General features: G+C 35.2%; 1 protein-coding gene across 10 annotated transcripts in view; it reads left to right on the plus strand.

Moving 5' to 3' along the window:
* The window catches only part of TAFA5 (TAFA chemokine like family member 5), a 521,115-nt gene that overhangs the window by 221,807 nt on the left and 277,548 nt on the right, over positions 1 to 21,760 (plus strand). For all 10 annotated transcript variants that reach the window (XR_751411.4, XR_005604491.1, XR_751412.4 and 7 more), the window contains one exon: positions 5,561 to 5,710. Coding sequence is in view for 7 of the 10 variants with exons in the window: in XM_010395572.4 (XP_010393874.2) it covers positions 5,561 to 5,710 (150 nt within the window). In the remaining 3 variants the exon portion in view is untranslated. The remainder of the gene's footprint in view (positions 1 to 5,560; positions 5,711 to 21,760) is intronic.

Genomic DNA, 21,760 nt, shown 5'->3' on the forward strand with positions numbered 1-21,760 from the left:
TTAAATTTGTTTTTCTTTCTCTTCTGTTTTTAATAGTCAGATATAGGGGAAATTATTCTTAATTATACAACAAAACATTAAGCAATTACATGCAATAGCAGTATCAGGTGCAATAAGTTAGGGCATTACTCTTATCTTGTAGAAAATGAAAGCTCCAAATGGGTCCTGAATGTATCTTGAATCTCCACAGACTTCATTTTCTTTCCTGTGCAACTACTTAGAAGAGTAGGATCTATCTTAATTAAAATTTACTGCTTATTTCAGAATGGAAGAGCTGAAAACTATTTTCCTTCCTATCCTTCTAATGTCTGTGCTGTTTATGTGCTTGAGATGGCTAAGTGGTAGTCTGAAAATTGCAGTAAGATTAGTAATTACTAGGGGGACATAATGTACTGTTTCATTGCAGTGGAACTCTGAAAAATATTTAAAGTATTTAAAGGAGAAGGCATTAATCATATTTTTCTCATTATTAATAATTTTTACTAATTAAGTTTTACAGTGAGTTTTCCTTCATAAAATGGGCACTCAAGCCACACCTTTTAAGACCAATATTCTTCTCTAATACTACTAAAATTCAAAATCACTTCTTTTAAGATTGAGAAGCTACAAAGGTCATGTTGTAATGTTGACTCTCATCAAATATAGCTCTGAACCTGTAATGAAGTAAATGTAAGGAAAATTCTGAGAAAATTGTACTGCTTTTACTATACTGGGCACCTGTGGGTTACACCAACAGATAAGGATTATCCAAATTAGTTAGTTTTTGTTTCAGTGACATTGGTCCTGTCTTGTACTGACAGCATAATCATACCCTCAGGAAAAACTGCTGAAGACTATTTTAAAGATGTTATCTATCTTTACTGGCATGAAGACTTGTTTTGTGTAGTTTTGTTGCTTAAATAGCCACAACATTTGTTTCAATAAAAAGATATAAGGTCCAAAATGATATATGAAACATCTTGGAAACAAATGCTTTTAATGTGATTGACTTTGAGAAGAGGAAAGGGAAATAGTGTATTTCCTTGAACATACTCTATTGAAAAATTGAAATGCCCTTGTATCATATAAGTTAACAATTGAAACAATGTTCTTATTTGATAGTTATTCTCAAATTGTGCTGATTAATTTGAAAAACTTTTCCCCATACTGTCTGAGCCAATTCTGCTCTGTTACTTTATTTTAAATACTTTTTTTTTTCCGGAAGCTTTGTGGGAATTGTTCTCTCTTATTTAGTGCTAGTTGGATTTCCACAAATTTTACTATTTTACCTTAAATGTGAGTGTGGTTCTTTGAGACAAACCAATTTCTTGATGTAATCTCCCTCATTATGAACTAAATTTGAAAGAGAAAAGGTAATTGGACTGTCTGGAATTGTATCATGCTCAGTGTAATGCATCTTTCAGAACATTCTCTTTGAGGAAGGATTTGTGACAAAAAAAATTGAAATTACACTTAAACATATGCTTTTTATATTTTAAATTGAATTATGTTTAAATATTTGTTACTCAGGTTAATATCAAACTGCAGATAATGAGTGACAATAAGTACTTCAGTTCCCCCTTATTTCAGTAGGAATTGTTGATCCTCAGCTCTGCTCAGGAGTTGGCATGGCTCTGTTGTCAGAAAGACTTCAATATTGTAATAGAAAACTACTGAATGTATTCCTATGATCTGATTTTGAAACAACTCCTGCATTGTGTTCACTGACAAAAGCATATCTGAATCTAGCCAAGAATTTTAATACCATCTAACTTAATGCATTTTGAACTAAAAGAGCTTGTGTTGCTAGGCATCAAATTGGTGATGCATGGAAAAATTGTTCACTGAAAATATAATATAAGACTGCATGTACACATCACAAGTAGGTTTTCTGGATGAGCATGAAATCTAAACCCCTGGAAAAATCTGTATATTTAGATCAAGCCTTACTTTCATTGTACTCCCAGATTCCATTAGTTGATAATTTGATTTTATTTCTTTAAATGAATTCTAGGTAAAGTCTTCTGCTTTTCTTTAAGCATAAATTTAAAATAAAGAGTCTGTAACTTGGTTGCTGTAGTTAATGTGGATTATATAGATTTTTATTTCCTGTTGGAGAACAGAAATATTTTTAGCCACAGAAAATTCAATATTATCCCAGGTACCCTCCACGTAATACAAATATATTTACTATTTAAGGCTTTTACCTACTGCAGAAAGTATAGATTTTTCAAAATCTTTGTTCTTTTAACAATGACATATAGTTGACAGAGGAGTCTTAGTAATAAGCATGAAAAATGCCATTTGCTTTTAAACTTTTCAATAACAAATTCTTTCATTTCAAGAATGCAAGTACTAAAGATCTATTAAAAATATGCTCGTTTTACCTTGAGATACTTCCCACATATTTGGTAAATATATGTGTACCAATACTTACTGAGTCTAACACACTTCATGAAAGTCTCACAAAGAGCAGTTTGAGGACTGATCACAATTGGACTTCATTTAGAAAAAAAACAAAAGAAGTGCTGTATACAGTAGTTACTGTAAACAAATCCAAGATACAAGCCAAAAGCCCAATCCTGTTTAATTTAAAATTTTAGCAGCTGTGCAATTTTTTGATTTTTGTTTACTTTGACTTGCATTTTTAATTCAGAATACTGTGTTTTTTCCCTTTTCCTGAAATAATTCCATATAGAAGCATTTGTGTTTGTGGTGGGAGAGAGAGGGGAGAGATCAACTGGCATTTTAAGAATGCAGTGCAACATTATAGAAGAGCATTAAAGAACCTGAAACTTTTCTCTGCTTAGGAATCAGATGGTGACAACACAAAATCAAATAAATTGCTACTGAGGTCTTAATTACTGGATTAAAATTATAAAATAAATATTAAAAAATATTTACATATATATGATAACAGTAGCCACAACAAAGAAATGTCTACTAATTAACTTGGAAAACTGTATTATCGTACTTCTGAAATAATCTTCATGCTTGGTTCATAAAATAATAAAACCCAAAATTTTCTTAGAAAAAACTTTTAGATAAGGCTAGAATTACTCTGTTTTTTAACGATGCTTGTCATTTTTTTCCACCAAGATTATTTTGTTCAAGTTGAAGGGTGGTGAATTGCTTTTTGTGCTGCAAGAACATAAAGAAAATATAATGAAAGTATGGAGCCTTTATGACTGTTCATGGACTGTAGCTCTTAATCTCTCAATTGGAAAAGCTCCAGTGACACTCCACCCATTGCTGCCTTGAGATTTCTTCTCTGGGTTTAGGAGTGAAGTGGAGCATGTTCAGAGGCTTACTGATGAACAGCCTTTTTTCATTAATACCTTTGAAAGAGGTCACTGTGTTAACTTCCCTGAAAATGAAAGGTATCCTAATTTTTGCAATTCAGTACTTGCAAGAAGCATATTCATTTAGTGCCATTATTCCATGTAGTACCTTATGTTTCTAGATTAAATTGTTAAAAAGCCAAAGGAGCACACATGTCATCTAAGTGAGGTACTCCTGCAGACTTACCCTCTCCCTAATGAAAGACAGAGAAGATGTGTTTTACACCAGGATGACTCTCTCTGGAGATGGCCTTCCATAACCTTAACTAATACTTTTCATGCTTTTCAGCCATCTAAAGCCAAGTAACAGAGGATGTACTCTGTGCTGCAGTACTCAATATGCTTACAATCTTTGCAGCCTGTGACACAATCAGGAGAAAATATTTACGTCACATATATAAGAGCTCCTGTAGCTCTACAGTAACTTGCAATTTTCTTCAGCTATGGAAAAAAGAAAGGCAACAGACAAAATGTCCGTGTATAGCAATTACTCTTGTGTAGTTTTCAAAATTCGTAAAGAAAATACGGTCACTATGCCTGCAGGAAATTATCATTTCTGAAAACAGTAATTATGAAAAAAAAACAAATAGCCCAGCTGGATCAAAATGAGCCAATGCAGAACTAAAATTGTACAGGTCCAAAAGCAGAAAATACCATTAGGTATTCTTATTGATACTCACTGCTTGCAGTCCCTGGAAAGCTCTTCGCCTTCGCAAATTACCTTGATAGAAGGCTTCATTGTTTTTTTTCTCTGAGTATAGTCATTATTCGCTTTCACTGTGCTGTAAATCTGGTTCCTTTTCTCTGAAATGGAAGTTTATATAATTATTCACCTAGATTATATGATTTATCATATCTTTTAATGAAAGAAATAATAGTACAGATACTCATGGATAGTGGAGAGTGTGGTAACCCATACATTTACGTGTCATACTTATGCTTTCAGTTTTTGTGGCTTAAGGCATCAGGATCTAAATACACCTCTGATTATCTTTATTTTCACATGATCTGCCAAGACAGCTATATTCCTTAGGAGCAATACATCTCTTACAACCCAGAATGAAATATATTAGCACTAGGGCAAAAAAATAGTGGGTTTTTTTTATATTTTTCAGTTCAACATGTTTGAGTGTAGCTGGATCTCCCTTGTCATTTTCTAGAAAATTGTGCCACAATCATTCTTGCTAAACCTCTGCATTCTAATCCAGTATTTTTGAGCGAACAAAGAAAAAAGCAGCGTATAATGAAGTCCTCTAATCAATATGTTTATTCTAAGATGTTTTTATTAACAGACTGGGTGGAAAAGAGTAGAAACACAGGACTGACCATAGCTCATAAGTCTAGTTGCCAGCAGCCATTAAACACTGCGGTGATAGTGTTCACAGTTGTGAACGTAATACATATGTTTATAAGTGCCTACTATTGGTTGTACCAGAGGAAGTGCATCGCTTTAAAAGTATAACATTAACTTCAGACTAATGCTCTTCCTAAAATAATTTTTTTGAACTTTTTGTTTGCCTCTCATAGCATAGTGAAAATTCAGAATTAGGTGTCGTGAATTTCTTTATTGTTTAGGAAAAGCTACCCATATTGGAAAATTCAATAAAAATAAGTAATTACTGAACTAAGGGTGTGGTGTCATTTAAGCCATTTGACAGTTACATAGTAAATTTAGTAAAATAAAAAAAAATAAAATAAACGCTACATCAAATATGAGTCAGGTAGATAATTAATTAACTTTCAGTTTAGATGAAGCGAGAGCCAAAGGACTGACAGTTTGGCAAACATGGGCATGCTTTGTAAGACTTTTTCCTTCAAAACAAACACACAAAGCAGTTAAGACTTCATTGTACACCTGGAAATTTGGGGAAGTTTTTATTTGCCATATACTTTATAATTCTTTTCTGAAAGTATGTAAAGAGCATACCATTTGAATTTCATTACCGTAAAGTATTGTTCCTTTACTTAGCCAACGTAAGTAAAAGTAACCTTGTGTAACCTCAACTCATTGGCTGTTATGGAACAATAATCATTTTCTGATAGAACCAGTTTGCAGGGTTTTCATACGTCCACCACAAAGAAAAATTGTATGTCATCTCAGTTTTATTATATCCATCAGCTGGCTGCCCATTTGTTGTGGAGTGTCTGCTGTGACTTGGGGCCGTGACTCTGTTCGGCTGTAATAGATTGCCTGTAGTGCATTCAGTGACTCTGGTACCTGTTGCTGGTTTTTTTTCCAGGTCAACTGGCTGCAGGTACATGTGAGATTGTTACTTTGGACAGAGATAGCAGTCAGCCCCGAAGGACTATAGCCCGACAAACAGCTCGCTGTGCATGTAAAAAAGGACAGATTGCCGGTACAACAAGAGCAAGGCCAGCGTGTGTTGATGGTAAGAAACAAAATCTATTCAATCAGTTTCTGCAATTCAAGAGTGCTGTCTCATAAAAAAAACAAAGCAAAAGCAGTCTACGAAAGAAATTTTCATGTTGTCCCAACTACCAATGGCAATAGCATTGAAATTCACCCAAAGGGTAATACTGACTAATAGTATAGATATTTCAATTACATTTTTTTAATTGGAAATTTCACTTTTGTTTTAGCTTGATATGCAGTTGAATCTTAAGGGCACAGTACTGTTATTTATTCTGCATGTGATGATAAAATCCGCAGTGAAATGGCATTCTTTTTTCCCGTAGTTTTTATTCCTTAAAACATTAAAAAAATGCAACAAACAAGCCTCAAAGGTCTTATGCCACTGGGAGGCTAATGTGACTGCTCCTGTGTTATATTTAATGGTGTTGAAGAAAACACTGATGCTATATTTGGAATTCAGTGTCTGAATGTACCTCACATGTCCAGTATTTCTTCTCTCTTTAAAATGATATTCTGTATGATTCACTGCAGATGCATTGATAGCATGTAGCTGGAAAACTGCTCACATACAGGGAAGTATGAAAATGTTTCTCTTTGAAATAATTTTTTGAGACAAATTAAATTCTCTTTTACGTTAACAGTGGGACAGTCTTCAAGACAGGCCTGCCTTGCAAGGCTTTTAGCAAGCATTCATATTAAAAATGAAATTGGAGACACATTGAAAATAATGATGTAAAATTATATGTTTTTATCTAGTCTCCATTAACAAAAGTAAAAAAAAAAAAAAAAAAAAGAAAGATGCTTTTGTATAGAACTATAATAAATTCATGGATTGGCTTTGAATACTGGCTGGTTTGAGTCCTCAGATAAAAATATTGTGGAGAACACCCTCCTGTTGCCTCAGAATTTGGTCTTACCAGTGATTATCAAAGAAGACAGCTTAAAGGAGATTTCAGAGACAACCCACAAAGCTAAATATAGAACATCATGCACATTCTATTTTCGCATTTTTCTTTCACTGTTTTTGGTACTCTGTAAGACAGTTTCTTAGCTGCCTCTTTCATAATATAATACCACATCCAGCAATTCTGCTTTCCTGTCTTATTGTAAGATCATAAGATTTAATTGCTTAAGAAAGGAATGATTTTATTGCGTCATTTATAGTTGTAACTTTAGGAAAAATGCTTACTACCAATTAAAAAATTCAACATATGTTTGTCACTTTAAAAACAACAAAGTTCTAAGGTAGAAAAAAGAGTTTTGCACCAGCTGATGGGAACAAAACATAATTTTTCCTCAGTCAGTTTTGGCCTATGGTTAGATTGATTTGCTGTAACTTGGGTATCTGAAGATAGCTGATAGTAACTCCAGTTTTTCTTTATACCCAACAGAGAGCAAAAGGCACCTTCTCAGAGTAATTTATCTTATCCTAAGTGCCTAAGATAAGTCAAGTGTATCACTCTCTGTTAAGCACTTTGTCTGCCTTGCCTTAATACATCTGTGAGTGTCTGAAGACGGAATTTAGATAGCTAGAACGTACATGTCACTGAGAAGACATGACTGCACCTCATCCTTCAATTACTACATTAGCTTGTTTTCCAAATGTGGAAGCTTTGAGTTAATTTGATATTTGAAAATATTTTTTCTTTCTTTACTTATTTTTTCGGGGAAAATCATGAGGAAAGTCTGTTTCAAATTCTGCTTGTACTTTCAATGTGCTTGATTATAATTTTATGAAAACAGAGAACTGAATGACACGATCCATGGTTAGAGATCATGTAGTCAGAGAAGGTTCTTTATGTAGTACTTCACGTTTGAAAAACAAGTGGGAAGTTCATTAGTTGAAAAATAGAGCTTCCATTTAACATTTGTGTCTAAATACTTTATTTAAGGCTGACAAGGAGTCACATGGAAAAGATAATGCATACATGTTACTCATTGGGATATTCCAATTAGACACAAAACTATAATTTTTCAAAATGAGAAAAATCAGCCATTGAAATACCCCAGGGAACAGGTGGATTCCCCAGTATTGTACACTTAAGATCCAGTTGGACAGGGTGCTGGGCCATTTCGTCTAGACTGGTATTTTGCTGAAAAAGGTTGGACCAGATGATCCTTGAGGTCCCCTTCCAATCTGGTATTCTTTGATTCTGTGAAATATTAAGATCTAATAACATGGTTCTTCATTATTTTGTGAAATGTTTAAAATTAGGATGTTGAGCCCTTTGCTAAGGATGATAACTGCAAGATATGTAGGACATGCTACTTTATTTTCCTCAACACTGTCAGGGATGTTTTGTAATCAGAGCTCAAAAATGTTAATAATACCTAGAACTGCATAACAGGTTTCCAGACTAAAAAGAAGACAAAAGTCAAACCTTTGATCTGTAAGTTTTTGTCATGAATGAAGTTTAAAAAAGTAATTTTACATACCATCAACACCATTACACAGGAAAGAATAAACAAGCACTTTATCTTGTCTCTAATCTGCTTGTGAGTAAAGCTGGCAGATAAATGGACCACTGATTGACAAGTATCCATCTGTGAATTTAGCAGGTTCATAGTTTAAAGAATATACACACTGAATTCTTCCATATTTTTATACACATTTCTAGAATAATTTTTTTCAAACACAACTACTTAATGCTTTATTCTGAACATGACATGAACACTACATAAAATTATGTATGAGAAAGCTGGTTTTGTCTCCAATATTAAGTCAAACACTGCTGGTTCAGGAATGTAACAACTAAACATAATTGCTGATTTGTTTTGGTTTTTTTACAATAAAGAATCCCATTTTTCAAACAAACAAATAAATCCTTCTCTGAGCTTGCTTAAATATATGTAGATGTAGAATGTACTTCTGCAAATTTTTCTTTATTTATATTATAATTGATATTAAGAATATAACTGCTTTTTGACATTTCATTTCTGTTATCAAAAAGAAAAAAACCCTCAAAAATTTGGTTCTTTTTGTTTTATTCTTTATATACTCTTGATTTTAAAAAGATTATTTCTTAAGTGAAGGTAGACCATAGGCCTTTAATGCGAATTCATTTGTGAAGGAAGCATGCATAATAAGTGTGACCTGCTAGTGTAACCTACTAGTGAGAAAATATTAGCTAACAATTTTGTTGCAGCTTCTGGCAAGCAAGTGGTTTAAGAATTCCGTATCAAAGCTGGTAAATTTTACAACCTTAAAATGCATTCTGTTGTGCCTGACTACCATTTGTACAATGTTTAATGGAGAGAAGTACCTTAGAATATATTCAGTTGTGTAGTGTATTTCCTGGAGCTTTGAAATCCAAGTGTCAATTCTTGCAGCAAAAGGAGTAGGTAATTTAAGGGCTCTTAAACCTTACAAACATTGGCTGAGATTGCACTTGTCAACATAGCTCTTAGAGTAAGTCCTGAGTTGATTATCAAAATCCACTCTGCTTTCCACTGCTGCATCACCTAAGGTCTTTTCCTAAGAAAGGAAAGACAGTGAATGTCAGATAGATAAAACTGGAATTCTTAGAAATGGAAATACAGTGTCTAGGAGTTTGTCTGAGCAGAACATGAAGAACAGAGATTTTCTTGAAATATTTCCATGTGATGGAGACGGTTGATTTACTTTGTATTTTTTTCTAGCAATCTTTAACTATGGCAGACTGCTAATGTATTCTGAAAAAATGGCATCGATATTCACCCTGATTTAAAGCTTGATTTAGTGTTGATTGCTTCATTTCTACACCCACAGAGTCATAATGTATATTTGGTATGTTTGGCTATGATGTAATTTTTATTCATGAATGTAGGGTTTGTGATATTATGACAGTGGTTTGTCTGCACTTTTCATTATATTGTTTTTATTTGCAACTAGTGTTCCCAGTCCCACTTTTGAGATCAAATTCCGTAGCAATGACCTCAGTTGCATTAGTTTGATAAGATATTTTATTTCAACATAGCATCTGGTTTATCACCAGAGTAATTTCCCTGTGTGTCAGTTAAGCTTCATCAGTTTTTAAGCTGGAACCAGTGAGAGATTGGAAGATAACAATTACTGTTTGGTTTTGTACAGTACTTTTGCTAATTTAATTTGTTTTAAAGTATGTGATGAAAAGTCTTTGATAAAAGTTTGTGTACAGATGCACCCATGATTTGTGTTCTTTCACAAGAATTGTATATATCTGACAATAAGATTTGTTATGCCAAAGCCTTTCTTAGAACACTAGTATCCTGAGAAGTGTGCAGTGAACTTTTAAATGTTCAATAAGTCATGTACTTCTGTCCAATATACATTTATAGGTAAAAAATAAAACCACAATTTTGTTCAGAAAATAGAAAGAGCTGATGAGAGGAAAAGTGGTATGAGAGTGTTCCCGTTTGGCCAAATTTAGAAATATATCCACTGAGAGAAGGCAGGTCACCATCCCTCCCCCACAAGGTTCAGGAAAAATAAATTTTCCTCGAAGGAAAGTGAAGGAGATAAAAACTATTTCTTTAACAAACACATGGGAAAAGGAAAATAATGCTAAATAATAAAATCTCTCACTGTGGAGAAAAAACCTGGGAAAGTGTTCGAGTCCTCCCTTTGGTCTCCTGGGAGCTGGGGCTTGGCCCAGGGCCAGGCCCTCTGTGCTCAGTGGAAAGTCCTCCCGATGTGTTCTGGGTTGAAGCAGTCCAGTAGAAAAGGGAGAAAATCAGAAATTCCAGGGAAGGGAAAAAAGTTCAACTCTCAGTCTCTCTCCAGAGACACAGAAGCTGAAACTGGACAAAAGCTGACTGGAAAGCAGCAAGCCGGGTACTTCCTCGCTTCCCTGCCGCAGCTGGGGAAAAAAAAGTCGCTATCTGTGTGTGACCTTGAACAAGCTGCAAACTGCTTTGAAAAAGTTTTGCTCAGTTTTTCCTTCCCCCTCTCAGCCTCAGTTTAGAGACATAGAAAGGCACAAGAATCAATTTCTGGGCATAGGGCAGAGATATGGGATACACATCATAAAGTGCCCCCAAGACAGAGAGAATTAGTTTATTTGCTTGAGAAGATTAGGATGGCAATCATTAATTTGCTTACCTGAATTCTGTGATTAGAAGATTCTTATGCTCTGGATTTGAGTACTGGTTACTTTTATGTCCACAAAATGCTATGAGAAATACCAGGAGATCAGTCCCAATATCCAAAAATCTTAAATTTGGACAAGTTATATCTCAGATAACTGAATTCAAAGTGTTCAGGCAACTTGTGTTACGAATCAAAGTGTGTTTTTTGTTTGGGTTTTTTTTTACTTTTTAAATTTTTAGTAATATTTAATTGCTTTTGCAAGCATTGTAACAATCTTGTTTTCTATAGGATGTTATTGGATATAATTTGTTCATACATTATGATTAACATGCTTTTCAGTTGCCATTGATTGATTTTGTTTAACACAGACACTCAGGATCTACAAGGAAGCTGCATTAGTTTCAATCAATAATTCCTTGCTTTTCTCATTATCTCTAGGACTCTATAGGGAGGTGTAGGAGTCAGAACTGATCATTAATAGAATCCTAGGTCATGCACTTCAAACAAAACTGCTTAATAACTGGAGAGCTTCATCATCCTAAAGAACCTTATTGCAGGGAGCAAAAAAAAAAGACAAAAAGAGAACTATAATTATATTCAGAAATGGGAATTTTCGCTTTGACATTTAGAATATTTAGTATGTTTGCTATTGTAATATTTATGTTATTTTATCATTATTTTATTGCAGATATTTCAAATCTTCCTTCACTCTAATATACATTTTACTTTGTTGCATTTAAGAAATGTATCTTTAAAACAAATAAAACCAAAAGGAAAACTAGTGTGGGTATTAAACTTAGTTTTCAACATGACTTGAAGAAACAATAATTTTTTTCTTCCTTTCCTCATCCTAACTCCCACATATACAGTCACAAATACATCTGTACTTATAGATGCACCGGAGCATGTACAAGGCTTTCTTTTCTTTCAACTACCTCTAGACAATTCCATCAGAACTGCAGATTTTCCTAGTTACTGATATGAAAGTAAAATTGTTTCTGTTACTCACGAGCTTCCCTTTTCTATGCATGGTACAGACACACTGACAACTTCAACCTTGCAGGTCACTTTTCATTTAGAAATGCACAGGATGTTAAGTGTCATTCCAGTTGCTTTGCTTTCTGCTCCAAACTAAGGACAATACATGACATTCCAAAAGAAGCTGAGTGAAATTTCTTGTCTAAATAATATCAAAAACTTAGTAAAATCATGGAAAAAAGTTCACATTGAATACCTTTGTTCTCTTGGATCATGAATGTCAAGTGTCAGTTAGAGATTGAAGTGCTGCTGGGGAAGAAATGGCACTGTTCAACCCTGAGACAGAAACTGAGCAGTATAAAATGGAACATCTCAGTAGCTCCACCATCAGTGGCAACACAGAAGTGTCTATAAGAAATACAGAGAGGCAAGTTAGGTTTCCTCTCCTGACTGAGAATCCATAAAAGGAATAACCAAACACATGACATAAAAAGCCAGCAACCAATGAAAAAGAAACCAAAATCCTGCTTAGGAAGCTAGCACACAGATTGATAACTATCCTAAAGGAATACTTTAATGAAGAAGGATAGGTAAAGGCTTCACTATGATCTGAAGTATTTGGTACCTAAACTCAAACAACTGAGGCCCCACCTTGAGTACTGTGGCAGTTTTGGGTGCCTCAATATAAGACAGACATCAGATAGTTACAGTTTGTCCAGGGGAGAGTGACCAAGATAATGAAATGTCTTAAGGGCAAGACTTGTGGGAAGCAACTGAGATCCCTTTGTTTGTTCAGCTTGGAGAAGTCTGAGGGGTGACCTCATCTCAGTCTACTACTTCATCTGATTTACCAAAATATGAATATCGATCTAATATCAATATCCAACTGAGATGGACAAAAACTCTCTAACAGTTTAGAGTTAGAAGGTGTATGTTTTATTTGGCACCAGGCACTGTGTGAATAGCTCCCTAAGACGCAGGGCTCCGATCCAAGCAAACACAAAGCTTTTTATTTCCAAAAATTATGAATATCCAAAATACAAATGCATATTCATAACATTAACACCTCCCATTCTCTGTTTCGTATGGAAATGAGCTTAAATGCCATTAAGCATGCATAGTGTGTGTCCTGAATTGAGTCAGTGGTCTTGAATTGGGTCAGTGGTCTTAAAAAGATGAAATAACTCATCTTCCTCATTTTGACCTTTTTGCCTTTCTGAACTTTAACAATCCTAATTACTCTATTGACCTCTAAGTTTCCTCTTGTGTGACATTTGAACGGGTTCCCACCAAGGGAGGAAATTGGTAATTGGCCTTGTTCCCTACACCAACTTATCAATGTTCCTGTTCCTCGTTCTAAGCACAGCTAAGCAAACATACAAATGACAGATCATCAGTTATTTGGTAATCAGTTACTAACATCTAAAACTCTATTTCAGGTCCAGCTCTCTTAACTCTAGCTGGGCCCAAATTCCTTCCTATTCTATCTAATTTCAACACAGCTAGCCTATAACTAAAATCTTTATGTTTCTTCTAAATCTGTGTTTCACATCAAGATGGGCAGCAGAGGGGGAGATCCTGATCTTCCATCTCTTTGGTGACTAGTGTTAGGACCCAAGGAAATGGAATGAAACAGCATCAGAAGGACACATTGGACATTTGGGAAAGGTTCTTCACTGAGAGCATGGTCAGGCAATGAAAAAATTTCCCTGGGAAATGGTCACAGCACCAAGGTGGTCAGAGTTCAAGGAACATCTGGACAAAACTCTTGGTCATAGGGTTTTCTCTTAGTTGGTCCTGAGAGGAGCAGGGACTTGGACTTCATGATCCTTAGGGGTCCCTTCCAGCTTGAGATATTCAATGATTCTATGATTCTGTGACTGGAACTGGCATAAAGATGCAGACCAGGATTTTGCATAATGTTAGTCTTTTCCACAGAACAAGCAGCCAAGTAGCAGGGAGTGAGTACTGATCACAGCTTAAAAGTCAGGCACAGTATAGGTTTGTGGGTTCTCAAACTGAGAATTTGTTTGTTTGTTTGTTTGTTTGTTTTGAGATCCTAATTTTTTTTTTCTTCCTAATGTTTTGTTGACCAATAGATCTCCTTCCATGATCAAAGACTGTTTATTGGGTAACAAATCAAGGAGGTAGCAGAATTAGGTTTAAATAATTATGGCACAAAGAGGCAGATTCTTTTCTACTAGCCTCTGAAGGATTATACACCACAGATTAAGAGGGAGCACATTATATATATAAGGGAAATAATGCCAGGATAAGAGTGAATAAAATGTAATTGGAAATAAAATACTTCTTGTACTGTTAACAAAGAACTGGAAATACGTTTCACTTATAAGCATCCTACTTCGAGGTTAAACCTGGCATCAATATACTATTTCAAGTCAAGAGATGGCTGTCTTTCTAAATTATAGGGCAGGGAAATATTTAGGAAAGCAGAATTATTTATGTGATTTGGAAGGTGGCCAGGAACCAGGGGTTAGCACTGATACTGTGCAAAGAGTGCTGAGAGAACTTAAATTGCCTCTAATGCTTAGTGCCTTGCTTTCACAATCCATCTGAAAGACAACACCTTCAGCCTCCTGGTGTTCGATTGGATGCATTAGTTCATCGATGCTAACAGCTTTGTTACCTTTACTTCCTTCATGTTCCTATGCAGTCACCCATGTAGTCTAATCCCCTTTCATCTATGTGCTCTGATGGCAGTTTCAGCACAGAAAAATCGTTAGAGGTTATGTGACATTAGATTGTGGAACAATTTTCTGAGGAAGTGACTAGAAGCCTAATTACTACAGACATTTTCAATTGAACTGGACAAAATGACTAGAGAACATATTATGCATTAACATAAGCATGCACTTAATCACTGGCTAGAGTTTTCTGTGCTTGATATCTTGCGGCAGGGCACTATCAACAACCACAGCAGTCTGCAGTCTGATTCATTACCCAACTTCAGGCAATAGGTCAACATGACATTCCTCAATTCAGGAGTTTGGTCACTGTAAGCTCCCTCTGCATCTCCCTCTGTAGGCAGGGGGATGAGATGGGCATTTCAGAGATCACTTAGTGTCAATATTGGAATCACTTGTGAAAGCTTGTCTCTTTTTTTTTTTTTTTTATGGCATTAAAGAGAGCATAGGATGACTAGCAGATAGGTTTTCTGCTTGAATGTAATGTGTGTAAACATTTCAGACCATCAGCTGCTCAGAGTGCCTTCTGGAAAAGCCACTGTCTTCACTGATTAGAGGCAGTTTAAAAAAAAAATGTAACATGTTTATATTACCCCCCTCTGGTTGTCATCCTACCTTCCAGTTATCCCCAGAAGAGTGGGAAAAGAGAAACTTTCAAAACTATTCATGTGTGAAGGTGGGCTTCTGTCAGGGCAACGTTTGTCTCCAGTGAGTGTAAGAGAGTATAGAGAGACGAACCTTTGAAAATACCCCTGCCATTTTACCAATGGGTGAGATATAACTATAGCTAAATGACATTTCAGGCACTATGTGAAAGTAGCATGGTCAAAGAATAACACCCCCCCCCATATTTGTGTCATAAAAACTGGCATTTTCATATCAGAAATAAACTTTAAAATGTCTTTATTTCTCTAACTTGTTTTGCTTATGTTTTACTGCTGTGTTATTTTTACAGTATCAAAGACATGCAAGACACTTCATAATCCAGTTTCACACAGTCCTAGACTAAAAGCTCTTGCAGTCTAATGATAGACCAAGTCATTGGTTGTACAGGATACACAGAAATAAAGATGTAGCTGCTTCTTTTTGTTCATTATCCAGATTCCAGGGAGTAGGATAAGGAGAAAAGCCCTCCAAGCTTCGTTGTACTCTCAGATAAGATGGAAGTGGAAAATTGGAATTTCCATCCACTTGTTTTAGACTATGTCTTTTGAGAGTTTCAGCGGTTCCTCTAGCATCCTTCCTGGAAGGGCATACACAGGGAACTTCCACCCATGCTCATCCCTTTCGAGAGGGCAAGGTTCAGCCCCAATTGAATATGAAGGGAAATGTATCAGTCTAGACTGTGCATCACAAAGGAGAAATAAATTCTTATTTGTGATAGAAAAAAAAAATTAATTATTTCAGATAAAGAATAGAAGTTTGATTTTTTTAAAAGAAGGAAAGGTCTATTGGGTTTTTTTCATTTGTACTAGGGTGTTTTGATGCACTGACTAGCAGCAGCAGTGCAATAACAGCCAATGGAAATAATCCCCTATTTTCTCTCCAATTATATCACGTAACAGTTTACAAAATTGGAAAAATCAGTCCTCCTGACCTTAAGAATAATTGTAATTTTTTTTAAAGTATATTTTTAAAGCTTACTGTCTGGGATATATGTAATACAGATTAAAATAATTTAAGAACAGGCTTTCCTTGGTAGGATAGATGTCTTCTGCACAAAGCAGCAAGCTTATTTTAAATTTCAGGCTTCAGCTTTGCATGTATTACTGAATTTTTAATTTTGTTAAGCATAAAACATGGAGGTCTTGCTAAGAATATTGACGAATTCTGAGCAGCTTTTTTAAAGTAAGTAGTTACCCTGGACTCAGTATTGATATTCTTGCTTTAACAGCCTTAATTCAGAATTTTGATGTAAGTTTTGGAAATCTAATCATTATATATAAGTATGAAGCCAAGGGAAATGCCAGCCTTGGAAGATGGAAAGGAAGGCTGCAGTGATGAGTGTAGGTCCCAGCATTGCCTTCCCCAAAATATATATGAACCAGATTCAATTTCATCTGGTCCCATACACTGACACATCCCCCTTCTGGCTTGCTATTCGTTTATGTGGGGCGAAACCTGATGGGATCCCTCTAGGAGGGCCTGTTGCCTGTCTGAAGAGCATCAGCAATTTGTTCCCAGCTGGAGTTCAATCTTCCTTCAGAAGACAAATCATGCTACCCACAAAGTGCCTGGAACCCAGTTTTATTGTGATCTGACTTTGTGAAACTGGATCAGGAACATACCATGTTTTAGCTAATAATATCAAGGTTTTCTCTGCACATTTTGTCTCAGAGAAGTTCAGAAGCTCCCGCAGATGTCTGTCTCTTTTAATCCGTATTTTTGTATAGATTCTATCTGAATTTTTATTTTCAACTGCAGGCAGCCTGCTTAGTAACTTCAATCTGAATGTTAGAAGCTCCTTGTTGAAGTGGTGGGCAGCAGGAGGATAAACTGCCTCACAATCATGGGGCAGGAGGACATTTGGGTTTAAAATAGCTGGGTAGGTCTTCACTGTTAGAAAATACTGCTGGGCTCTTAGTACCAGATTTCCTGAAGAGCAATTCTTAGACTCTTTATGCAAATAAACTGGGTTCTGCAATTTTGCATTTGTCACATGTCAGAAGTGGAAGTAAGTCTTGGTCTATATGAATATTTTAAGTACCTGACCTCTGTTCATTTGAATACACATCACACTTTAATTTTTGTGATTTCACCATCCTACACTAAAAAGTGCTGAGTTAGTGTTGTCTTCCTTTACCAGTGATATGAACTGCATTATCTGCATGTTGGTGTAAAGCCCCAGACTTGCTTGATGAGTTTCTTAAAGGGGTTAAGCTTTTTTTATACCCTGAGGCAGGGGCACAGGAGAAACATGACATTCTCAGGAGGTCACACAACAAACTTCTACTTTAGAGAACTCAAACTTTTCTCAAACTTTAGAAAATAAGGGTACTTGGCAAATTTTAAAGCAAATATCCAATCAAAATAAAGCATTTCACATGGCATTGACTTAGAAACCTCTAACCCATCTAAATTTAAGTTACACAGATTTCCAGAGGAGGAAATTAGGAGAAGGGAGAGCAGGGTGGGAGTGACAGAGAAAGATTAATAATCACTGCTTGATTTCCAGTGCAATTACAGCTACTATAAAATCCAAATTCTGGGCTGTGCCCCCGTGTGCCTTTGTGCAACTACTTTTATCTGCTTTGGTTTCCTGGGGCCTTCCCCTCCAGGTGGGGCCTCCGGTGTACCAGTGGCTGACAGCCATTCTGGGCTGGACAAGAGGCTCCAGGGGATAGGCTGTGCAGCAGTGCATGTCCTGCTTTCCACAGAACTTGCCCTGTCTCCTGCTCTTTAAGGTAACCTGGAGTAAAGCTAATTTTGAAACTCTTTGCACAGTTTAGGACCCTTTGGTTAACGTAGCTGGAAACAAAATATATATACTGAGTATCACATTGTCTTCAGTTCTGCAGGCACCGTGCATAGCATGAGATTTTGTTTTCTGGTAATTATATTGTATTTTTCATATTTATTTCTGTCTTACAGTTATATATATATATGTAGATAGATCTTGTTTCTGTATAAATATATAGTAAATATAAAATCCCTTTATATTTCTATTATTATGTGGCATTGGAGTGAATAAATTAGGAGCTGAAAGGCCAAACCACAAAACTCTTTCCCAACATGTAGTGCTTCTGCTCCAAAATTACTTTCCTGGTCAAGGATGACCTTGCAAGTAAAAAAGCCTTGCTGTTGTACAAAGTTACCTAGCAATTGTAATTGTCCTAAGCTGTTAATTATACCCATGGGAGTAGTTTCCGGGACAAGCCGGAGGACTCAAGTCAGGTTTAAACCCGTGTAAGAGCCCATCCATCTATTACAATGGCTAAACTAATTTATTATGAATTAAGTGGTGCCATTTCTTTGTGTAGGAAATTCTAAAATGACATTGTGTTCAGTGTGCAAACAAAGATTATGGAAAGGTTTCTGTACTTGAAGCAGTTTTTGCTTCTCTTTCAGATGTTGATGACTATATCTGGAACATGAACATGGGTCTAGATCCTATTATAGAATTAATAAAAAAGCCTACCCAGACAGAGAGACATGATTCCTATCTTGATATTCTTATAATTTAAGGTTCACATACTTTAACCTCTTAGCCAAATTAGGAATGCTATTGTAGCTAATGAACCTGTTTCCTTGAATTTGGATTTACCGGATCAGTACTCTTTTGGATAGCTAGATATAATAAAAAAATAATGGGATCAGTGCAGTGACAAGCTTCCCGTAAGAAAGAAATTTGAAGAAGATGGTCAGATTAGTGTAAGAGTAATTTGAATTCTGAAGTTCTTTGTATTAATGTTTTCCCTTTTTTCCTAAGTTTTTATATAACAATTGCTTTAAATAGTGTACTTTTCACTGTAATCTACTAATAATCTACTGCAGGCTTTTATTTGGAATAGAAAGTTTTATATGAAACAGACAAACTGCATCTCAGTTTGCATTGGATTTTTTTCTGTACTCTGAAGTTTTTTAAATTTTATTGTGGACTGTTAATATAAAGTGTTGGGTATTGTTTTTTTGGGTTTTTTTCGGGGGTGTTTTGTTTCGTTTTGTTTTACTTCAGGGTGTTGGGTTTTTTGGGGGTTTTTGTTGGTTTTTGTTTTGTTTTTTTTTTTTTGCATTGAGTTTGCTTATTAAAATAATGAAAAATAACATTCCCGGGCCTTTGATTTCTGACTTCATATCATAATATGATAAGATTTAGAGGTGTGACATCCTGTTAGAGTGCTTCTGATAGCTTCAATATTTAACCTAATTTTGGAGTATTTTTCAAAATTATGGAACTTCACTTAAATGTTAATTTGTACAATATTTAAGGTTCAAATTTTCAATTACTAAGAATACTGTGCCTACATATAGTATTTTCCATGCAGAACATGTTGCTTTTTATTTTCCCATAAGATGTTGAGATTTTTCTGTACTGAAAAAGAGTTAAGATATTTAAATGTAAATGAAAAATTGCAAAAAAGTTATGTATGATAATATCAATTATGAAAATTCATCAGAGTATATATATATACACACATATATATATACACAATAAGCATAAAGAATAAAAGAGGTAAAGATTGAAATTAAAGCAGTATAAATTTCTGGTGATGTCTGTGAAAGTGAGTTTTAAGAAAATTATGAGAATATTAGTAAGCATGCTCAAATGTAAATAAAATGGATTATTAGAAGAATTTTTAAAATTTTGATTGAGACATTTATTTTTTACGTTCCTAGAGTGTACCCTTATGATGTAAAGCTGAATCCACTTGAATGGTTTTCGAAAGATTTTGCCAATTGAAAAAAATAATTATTCATGAGAATGGAAATGGGGTAGATACTCCTTTCCCTCTCCTTACCCTATCCCTCTCTTTTACGTATCTCTTACATGCCCTGATTCGAACAGAAAAAGCTTCCACTGAATACTAGAGTATGCTTTCTACAAAGTTATTTGTGTCCCAGATTTGTTGACTCTAAATACTGTATGATATCAGCTAGAAAATCAGCTACAGTCTTGGTGTTCAGCAATCTGCAGCCCTGATAGCCATCTGTGTCCATAATACTTTCATTAACAGGATGTACTATCATCACACCAGAATTTCATTATGCTGCAGAGGCACAGCGGCTGAGTAAGGAGAGATAACCAGTAGCTTATAAGAGTTGCATTAAGAACAGTCATAGACATTTTGAGAAAAATAAGGCATAACTACTTCTGAAGACCTTTCCTGGTTTTTTTTAAGATTATCAGTAGCTACTGAAACCAAATTTTTGTGGGGTTTTTTTGATATATTTTATAAGGATTCTTTATCTACAAAAGTATTTAATCATTGATCTCAAAAGAGCATTACTGATACCTGTTTGAGGTATAGATTGCATAGTTGCCATTTTCTGGTAGACATTCAATAGCAGAGTTACATATGTAATCATGAATAAAGATCTTTTCTGAAAATGGACTGTTGCTTCTGGATTCATCAACATAAAAAGAAAATAACACTTTCCATACCCTCACTGAAAAAAAAAAAAAGTCTGTGAGATTGTTCAGTGGCCTGTTTACACTGGTTCTCATAAAGACGTTTTAGGAAGAATAATGAGGTATTCATAATTTAGTTTACCATTGCTATATTCTTTCATCACCAAAAGTATATCACATCCTGTATGACCAAATGAGATTGGCCCATGTCAAAAACTTTGACTTCTTAGGTCAGTCAAAATTAGTAAAATTAGAAAAAAATTGATACATCTGTAAAAGCTGATTGGCAAGATTCTTGTTACTGTTTCTCATGGCTGCCATGGTAGTGTGCAAGGACAATCACAGTCCTTTATTATGCTGAGCACTGTAGAAACTCAAAATAATAGTTAATCCCCTTCCTGAAAAATTAAATAGAAATAGGATGGGAAAAGGGCCAAAACTTAGTAGAAAAAATATGAGACCAAATAATCTTTTTCCATGCTTGTTCCATTTCGTTCATTTCTGTACGGTGTAGAGGAATTAAGTTGTGCTGAGAGCCAATATAGCCAGATGAAAACAATATATGATGGAGATTGTGTAGGGGATGCAACCATAGAAAAAACCCTGAGAGGTGTGGGTATACAGACAAGCATATATAAGAGAAGGAAGAGTGAAGGGCCAGAGCAAGTCAGCACAGAGTAGAGGAAGTCCTATCAGCATTTTAACAACATTTTTGAGCATCCAAAAATCTTTTCTTTTGCTGTTTATATATGTACTTACGTTAGTTTCAGGATATTTTCCTACATTTTCCTTTTGCGTGATGTTTACTTTTTGAGGTTTGCTTTATTTTTATTGGCTTTTTGTTGGTTGGTTGGTGTTATTTTCTTTTTGTTTTGTTATTTTAGTAATGTAATTGGATGCTGGACTACTGGACTTATAAAAAGAAGCAAGAGTTTAGAAGAAAGAAAGAAGACATAGAGGATGAGGAGAGGGTGGAGCCAAGGACAAGAAGCTAAACACTCTGGCCTGGTTAAGTAAAATTAGGGGTTGGCTAATGAGGTGAATCAAAAGGCAATACAGAGGAACTGAATAATTGCAGTGGTAATAGCATGCCTTTCCAAGTGAGTAAAAGCTGTAATTAGCTCTGAATTTAGCTGAAATAAAAAGAACAGGTATAGATTCACCTGAAGATAGAAACAGAAGCCCATTTTGTTCTCATATTTGTGAGGGATGGTAGAACCTGAACCAGGAAGGTGAAACAGAAGTTAATATTTCTATGTATCTCTG

Source organism: Corvus cornix, chromosome 1A (assembly GCF_000738735.6).
Source record: "Corvus cornix cornix isolate S_Up_H32 chromosome 1A, ASM73873v5, whole genome shotgun sequence".
NCBI lineage: Eukaryota > Metazoa > Chordata > Aves > Passeriformes > Corvidae > Corvus > Corvus cornix.